Below are 8,444 nucleotides of genomic sequence, written 5' to 3' on the forward strand. Positions count from 1 at the left end.
GCATTTGTCAGTTTTCTCATTCGAATTTCAAACGATATTTTTCAATTTCATGCACGCAACACGATAAACAATTTTGCAACGTTTCTCCTGTTGCAGTGACAATTTTAGCCGGTTAAATTTTGTCGCGCAAAGGATTAAAACAGGATTAAAATTTGTTTCGCAGGATGCAATCGCACTATCAGAAATTCCGTTGGATGGATACGTTGGACAGGACGAATGGGACGATGCATTGTTCGCATCAGAGCGCCTCCTAGAGATCCTCAGGTTGATAAAAATAAAATGATCTATCGATTGAGAAAATAATCGAAAAAAAGATTAAATTTAGAATTCTAAAATCGTGCAAACGAAAATTTATACGCATAGTGATATAAAATATCACATATTAGTGCAAATTGGATAACTTTAAATATCGAAAAAAAAAAAAGAAAAAGAAAAATAAAGAAACGATTAAAATTTGACTCTACTCAAGTGATCGAGTTGAAAGTTAGATCGATAAAAATACGATCTATCGATTGAGAAAATAATCGAAAAAAAGATTAAATTTAGAATTCTAAAATTTAAAATGCAAACGAAAATTTATACGCATCGTGATATAAAATATCATATATTAATGCAAATTGGATAAATATCGAAAAAAAACGATTAAAAAGAAACGATTAAAATTTGACTCTACACAGGTGATCGAGTTGAAAGTTAGGAAGCTGCAAGTTGGTTTCCTGAAAGAAACCAGATGCGAGGGTGCTTACATTCAATTTTCCGATGGTAGCGAGGACCTTGAAGATGAAACAGGACGTTACTGCGGCTACGTGAGTGGCAACACGACCAGGTAGGAATACTTCCTCTTACGTAATTATTATACATGCAAATATTACCATTGCAAACAATTCGTGTATATATATATATATATACATATATGTATACGTACAATATAAATCATTATGAGAGATCGTTAGAAAGTTTTTCTTCTCTGCTTATTATCTCAATTCAAGTGAAATACATTCGCTTATTGCATTATACTCTTATAAATATAAATATTCCATTTTTTTTTTCTTATTCTACGATATTCTGATCACATCTGAGTGTACGTATCGATATCAAAAAAAAAAAAATTCATAAATACAAGTAACTCTTCAATTACTGAGAATAAATAATTATCAAAGCGTGTTGTACCTCAGAGCTCTGTATAGTATAATAAAATACAGGAGAAAATACGAAATGGACAAAAGAGAGGAATGATTGGTGGGGATCGTTAATGAAAAATAATTAACCGGTTGGAATAGTATTCACAGCAGGCTGTAAACCGAACGTTGCACACCTCTGCCGGATAATGGATTAAAACAGATGCCTGCTGGTCGAAATGTAGCGGTTCCAAGCCGCTTATAAACACGGCAATTTAATGCGTGTAAATATTTCCTCCCCCACCCTCCCGACCCGCGATGATTTCGAACCGCGTTCAATTTCAATTTTTCACCATCTCTCCTACTTTCTCGCGGTTCTTTTCATCGATATATCCTACTCGTATATATAATTATACCTCGATACATTTAATAACATCCTAATTCATACGAACATAATATATACAAATTGGTTTGGAAAGATAATTAGCCGTGATAATACACGGCCGTATTAAATTTTACTTTCATTACACAATTACCGTTTGTAACTTATTTCACAATTTAATTAATTATCCGTACCGTCTCATTACCACATTATGCGGTCACTGCTATATATATATATATCGAGCCATTTCATACACGGATCGGCGAAACCTCAAATGTATCAATCTGACGAGATCTGACATTTCGTTTCTCCACCTCCTCTACACTTCTCTACATCATTATAAAACGAGCATCGTTATCCCATTACCGTAATCAACCGATCCAAATAAAAAATTCTCCCCGATCTCGAACCCTTTTATCAAACCCTTTTTTTCAATTTCTCGATCATCCCCCCGGACAGACTGTTCCTGAGGAAGGGGCCCAACTTGACGATCATAATGGACTCGGACGTGAAGTTCGCAGCAGAGAATCCCGTGATATTCTCCGCCCAGTTCTCCATACTTCCCGCCCAGCTCGCTTCGGAGCGTCACCGCGGCTTCTCCCCGTCCCCCTCGTCCGAGTGCCCCCTCGAGTGCGCCGTGAGGAACGATCGACGATCCTGCAAGCTTTCCTCGCCCGGCTACCCGGGCGTGTACCCGCGCGGGATCAAGTGCAGGATAGGATTGGAATCGGGCGCTGGTCGATTCAAGATCGGCGGCCAACCGGACGACACGTACGATCTGATGAACCGTACGTCGCAGCAGGGCTGCCAGACGGAGAATTGCGAGGATCACGTGGAGGTGGTCGCGGAATTGCGGAGGGCGAGGGTCGGTGGTGGCGGCGGTGGCAGTGGACGTTCGACGGACGGGGATAACAGGCGCGGGCGGAGGAGCCCGGAGGATCGGGAGGAGGAGGTGGAATTTATCATCGGGCAGACGTCGTACAGGGGGGAGAGGAGGGGGGGTGCGAGAAATAATCGAAGGAGGCTTAAGAAAGCGAGGAAGGATGGGGGGGGGAGCGAGGATATCCGGAGAAGAAATACGGGGCGGGCGAAGGGGGTCGGAGGTGCGGAGGGGGGAGAGGCTCCTTATCGGGGGGGCCAGGCGATAAGGAGGTGGCGGGGGGAGGGTGTCCAGAAGAAGCGACTTCGTCACCCGCAGCGCGTGGTTCGCAAGAAGTCCATGGACTCGGTAAGGAGGAATACATCCCCCGATCCGGGGGATGTATCGGACGCGAGGATACCGAGCGATGGGATGGGGGGGCACGCGGAGGTCGCGAGGAAAGGGTCGGGCAAGGAGAAGATGACCGCGTTGCAGGTGAGTTGTCATTTTGATTTTGATTTTTCAAGGATTGTCCTGCCTTTTCTTTCTTTCTTTTTTTCTTTCTTTCTTTCGTTTTTTTGAGATAATATTAACCCTTTGCACTCTAGGTCTGTTTCGCTCGGTCGAAATTCAGCAACTCTAGACTCGGATCAGCGTATTCGGTTTCTTACAGCTAATTTATAATGATTTCACGCACAAATTGAGATAATAATAGATATTATTATTTTAATAAGATATTAAAATTTTTTTAAATTTTTTTTTTATTAATTTTAAAAATTTTTTTTTTAAATTTTAATAAGATATTAAAATTAACGCGTAAAACTTTTATATTTTAATATTTTATGTATCTTTACATATAAAGAAATAAAATTTATCGAATATTGAAATTTACAATATTGTTTTGTGTGATATTTTACGAAGCTATTATCAGGATGAATCCTCGGTTTGTCAGGGCAAGTAGAGCACTATTTCATTAATAAGTTCATCGGTAAAAGATAGTTTTAAAAAATTTAATGGTTCATTTATTTTTTCGAAGATACTCGAGGTCCTACAAATTGTATTCTTCGCGATATATTTTCTATGCGTGTTATCCATTTAGAATTTTCCATGTCTTCTGCGATATCTTCATTTGATTGCTTTCACATTCACTATCTATTATTCTTATTTTTCTTATACCTCTTATTTCATCTCTATGTTCATCATTGCTCTCTCTATCGTTAATTTCTTTACGAATAGAAGTAATTTTGTCATTCAATAACGAAAAATCAAACTCATCTTCGCTTCAACTAATTTAATTACCGTATTCCATGCTTACAAATCTCAAAAACTTTGAAAATAATATTTCTATCGCCACGACTGTCAAACTCAGACTAACGCCAAAGATGTCGTTCGACTCGTAATCACGGTCTAATTTGAGATAAAAAATCTAGCCATTTAATAATATATTATTATTCTACATCTCATAAGATTATACGTAAAGAGCTTAGGAACCTATTTACCAAACATAAATAAATATTGTCGCCGTTCAAGTTGCCGCATCAATCCCAGTACTGTCAGAGAGTCAGCTTGGAGCGCAAAGGGTTAAGATATTAAAATTTATTGAATTAATTAAACAGTCTTAAAACAATTTTCATTTTGTTCCTTTGTGTTCGTTTCCTTCTCTCAACTATCGTCGTCGATGATTCCTAGTCAAATGAAGGCGAGAATTATTTCGCCAAGTATTGTCGCGCTTTAATTCCCCGATCAAGGATGCAATAACTAATAAACTAAACTCTCTCTAAACTGTTCCCGCCAAGTTTCTTTGCGGGGACAAGTTGATTAAACGTTCTCTGTACGCACGCAAAGAATATAGATACGAATCCAGACGATTATATCAACTTGATCGAATCGAGCCGATGAAATTAAATTAAAGAATTGATTAAATTAATTAATAAACATTGAATTTTATATATATATATATTTTTTCTTTGAATAAGGTTCCCGAGTACCGATACGGAAAGAAGGGGCGAGGATCGGAGAAGTTGGGGAGCACCAGTTGCGTGGGCGATTATCTGACATTGTTGGAAAACGTGGACGGGAAGATGTTCGAGATCTCCAAGTTTTGCGGGGAGGGCCAGGTGCCACGGATCCTTTCGAGGGGGAGGAACATCGTGGTCGAGTTCTTCGCGGAGCAGGACGGGACCGTGATGCACGACGGTTTCCAATTGTCGTTCCAGGAAACGGAGGAGGCGCACGCGTTGGGAAACGATCAGAATTGCGAGTTCGTGTACAGGAGCAGCGAGAGGACGAGGGAGAGCATCAAGTCGTTGCAGAGCTGGTATCCGCCCAATACTTTGTGCAGTTACAAATTCATGGGCAGATCGTCGGAGAGGATCTACGTTCATATGAAGATAATCAGAAACGAGCCGGATCAGGAGTACGCGCCACAGAAACGGAACTTCAGCCTGAATTATTGCTCCGGGAACGAGATCGCGGTTTACAATGGGATCGAGGTGAGTAACCAACGTATTAGGAATTAACGGTATTAGGAATTAACGAGTTCAGGTAAATTCGAAATAAAGAAAATATTTCCCCGACCTTAATTTAATTCAATCGAACGCTTCGTTTCCTTCAAATCAGAAAAACGGTTTTATTATTATTTACAAAATTTCTCGTTCCACGATCGATATAAGGTATACATGTAGCGGTGGTAACTCTCTCTCTCTCTCTCTCTCTCTCTCTCTCTCTCTCTCTCTCTCTCTCTCTCTATTTTGTTATTATACTTCGCTATACGTAGGACACGTCTCGATTCTACTATTCCCGTTATGTATATAAGGATCGTAACAATTATCCCCAATGGGGAAAAAGAAAAAAAAAAAGGCAGAACATGACGATATCGAAATTTTCAGGTGAACAACAGCATCTTGATGTGGTCTTACTGCGACGTATCCCACCAGGACATCAATAACATACAAGTCCCACTTACCTCGAGCGGCAACGAGTTGTTAATACAATATTACAGCGCGAAGGGATCTTACGACGGCCAAGAGTTCACTTACACGATATCGTACAGGTTCATAAAGAAGGCGCAAAATTCTACCAGCAGACGTCAAATACAGGACGATTTCAAGTTGATCTCTCTGAGGCCGGTAAACTTTTCAGCGTTGAATTTGAACGAGAGCGAGAATTGTAATTGCGATTTCGGCGACAGGATCGGCAGTTTTAAAAACTGGTTTATGGTGCTCGTTGTATTGGGGATAGTCTCGTTTCTTGGCGCCGTGCTCACGATAATAGCCCTCCTTGCCAAATGCATCAAAATGAGATCGATGGAGAAGAAACTATTACAGACCCCGAAACTGTGAAGAAAATTTTGTACGATTTTCTAACGTAATATATCTCTAACGAATAAAAAACGACTTTTTATTTTTTTTCTTTTTACAAATGATTAGATATTTGTTTGTTTAATCAGGGGATTCGGATTCATCTTTTGTTTCAACACGCCATTTTGGAAAGTTTTGGAAAGAGTTATGGTTTAGGATTTCTTTAATTGAAAGTTAAAGGATTTCTTTAATTGTTTCTCTAACGACTTTATTTCACTTTTATTTAAGCGATAATTCTGTGTCTAGGGCATTTCTAACGAAGTTAGATACTTTTGTAATATGAAGTAATTATTTTATAATTATTTTATGAAGTAAAAATATTCTTTTCTTGTTAAAATTAAATTTATTTTCATATGTATTTTTTTTTTTTTTTTTTTTTTAGATATCTTTCTTTTTTATTTGATGATATAAAGTCCAAGTTATTATTTTTTAATAATCTGATTTTGATTATTATTAAATTTTGCATTGAAAAAAAATATTAATTCTGTAATAATAAAAATTAAATAAATGTACAATCAAAAATAAGAAATATTTCATAGTATTATGTAATAAATTTTGGAAAATCAAAATTATAAAATAATTTTTAAATTTACGAAAAAATTTACGAAAAGAAAAGAATATTTGTAGCACATATTTGTAATATGTAACAATCAAATAATAACAATGAATTACATTTTTATTCTCGTTAACATTTCTTTAATCTGTTATCATAATCTATTATCATTCCTACGAAAAATTATAAAAGTACATACATAATTTTATTTCGCAATATATACGTATTAGATAATCATAAGAGCTGATAATAAACAAAAAAAAAAAAAAAAAGAAAGAAAAGAAAAGAAAAGAAGAAAAAAATAACGTATCGTTTAGAAAATTTCGAATCAAAAAAAATATAACGAAGAAAGTCGAAGGTCTCACCGAGATTTGAACTCGGATCGCTGGATTCAGAGTCCAGAGTGCTAGCCATTACACCATGAGACCTTGAAAATTTTTTTATATAAGATAAAATAGTGTGTACTTGTAAATAAACATCACGTACTTTTGTAACGAAATCGATCAAATATCGAAAAATTAATATCGATTATAATCGATCGTATGATAAAAGCGATTAATCATTTGATCTCATTCACATTAGACAAATTACTTGAATTTGAGAAATTTGAAACTCATTACCGTTGTAAATCTATCATTCGATAAAAATATTTATATTTCTTATTTTTTATTAACAATAATTAAAAATATAATGTTAATGATTACAATTTGACAAAATACGCATTATAATATGAACGAGATCTTCGAACTCGAATAGTTTAAAAATTAATCTATATTTAACTTTTCAGAGAAAAGAATATCTCAAATACGCCAAATCGATTTCAATTCAAATCACCTGTAATTCATCCTGTATAGACACGCATTTGAAGTCAAGTTACTTGAATCCAAGTTGTTTGTCTAATTGAACAAATTGAGCAAAGGTTAAAAAATTCATCAAATTGCGAGAATATGTAAATATATATCTTCGATATGCATACATACATATCTGATTAGAAAAACATAAGAATATGAAATTGTAAGCATGAAAAAAAGAGGATGAGAGCGATGCAAAGAGCGTAAAAAGTATACATAAATAAGATAAAAATTAATATAATATACTACTTGTTAGAAAAAAAATAAGGAAATATCATCGCTTGAGGAAACAGCTTTAAGAGTTTTTTTTTTTTTTACTAATGATACTAAAAAATAATTATTCGTTTGTTACAAAGCCTGATGTAGTTTAAATTATTATTTTGCAAAAAAAAAAAAAATAATGTCGCTTTTGTATTATATGATAATCAAAAAGAACATATACATTTATAATATAATTCTTCGTTGAATAAACATATATCTTGTTCGATCAAATGCAAAATTAATTATCAGATCTTATCAAAAATAAAGAAGTGCATGGATGCTGCGATCATTTAGCTTGATTCAAACCTTGAATTTTCAAATAAGATAAATCCCTAAATTTTTAGATTTAAGTAGATAAATTAATTAAAGTCTTACTTAGAACGTAAGTGCCATAACAATTATAAAATATAAAAGAATAAATGTCAATTGTTCATAATTTATCATAACGAAAAACGAGAACAATCACATTTTTATGCTACAATGATAATTAAAATTAAAAATATATAGCATAATATCAAAATACAAAAAAATATGTAAAAAATCATTTAGATTAATAAAATTAAAATATCATTTGTCAATCAAATTTTTGTTAAAAATTTTTTATTATGGCAACCAATAATTTTTATGAGGCAAATAAATAATGAATCGATAACGAACATTGATGTAATAAATATTGAGATCGAAATAATTATATATTGCAAATAAGGTTAACTAGCGAATATTAACTATGCTTGTAAAAAGGATGAAATGCGTGTGAACGAAACACTTGGCGATAATATCTTGCGAGATAAATCATCGCTCTATTTATTGCATGTCCTGATGAAAGTTTCAACGTATAAATAATCGCGAAACGATATCATACAAGATGTAATCGAAATATTATTTCTAAAGAGATAAATAATAAAAATTATGTAGATGGATATTCCTGTATTGTAACATTGATTAAATTTTGATATGTATTATTAAGATATAATATTTAGAAAAAAATATTTTTTTTAATTTTAATTTTTCTATCTACAACCTTCTTATTTCAATTCTATCGGTTAATTGTATTAATGATA

General features: G+C 34.5%; 1 protein-coding gene and 1 non-coding gene across 6 annotated transcripts in view; one reads left to right on the forward strand and one right to left on the reverse strand.

Moving 5' to 3' along the window:
* The window catches only part of LOC122716475, a 59,076-nt gene extending 52,998 nt beyond the window's left edge, over positions 1-6,078 (forward strand). For all 5 annotated transcript variants that reach the window (XM_043939575.1, XM_043939576.1, XM_043939578.1 and 2 more), the window contains 5 exons: positions 164-264; positions 678-826; positions 1,960-2,854; positions 4,336-4,851; positions 5,248-6,078. In XM_043939575.1, coding sequence (XP_043795510.1) covers positions 164-264; positions 678-826; positions 1,960-2,854; positions 4,336-4,851; positions 5,248-5,700 — 2,114 coding nt within the window. In that variant the 3' untranslated portion in view covers positions 5,701-6,078. The remainder of the gene's footprint in view (positions 1-163; positions 265-677; positions 827-1,959; positions 2,855-4,335; positions 4,852-5,247) is intronic.
* A 549-nt stretch (positions 6,079-6,627) lies between these two features.
* Trnaq-cug lies at positions 6,628-6,699 on the reverse strand. Its single transcript has one exon. It is a non-coding gene; the product is annotated as a tRNA-Gln (tRNA).
* Between the last annotated feature and the right edge of the window lie 1,745 nt (positions 6,700-8,444).

This window comes from Apis laboriosa, unplaced genomic scaffold, assembly GCF_014066325.1.
Source record: "Apis laboriosa isolate Shangri-la unplaced genomic scaffold, ASM1406632v1 scaffold46_cov150, whole genome shotgun sequence".
Lineage (NCBI taxonomy): Eukaryota > Metazoa > Arthropoda > Insecta > Hymenoptera > Apidae > Apis > Apis laboriosa.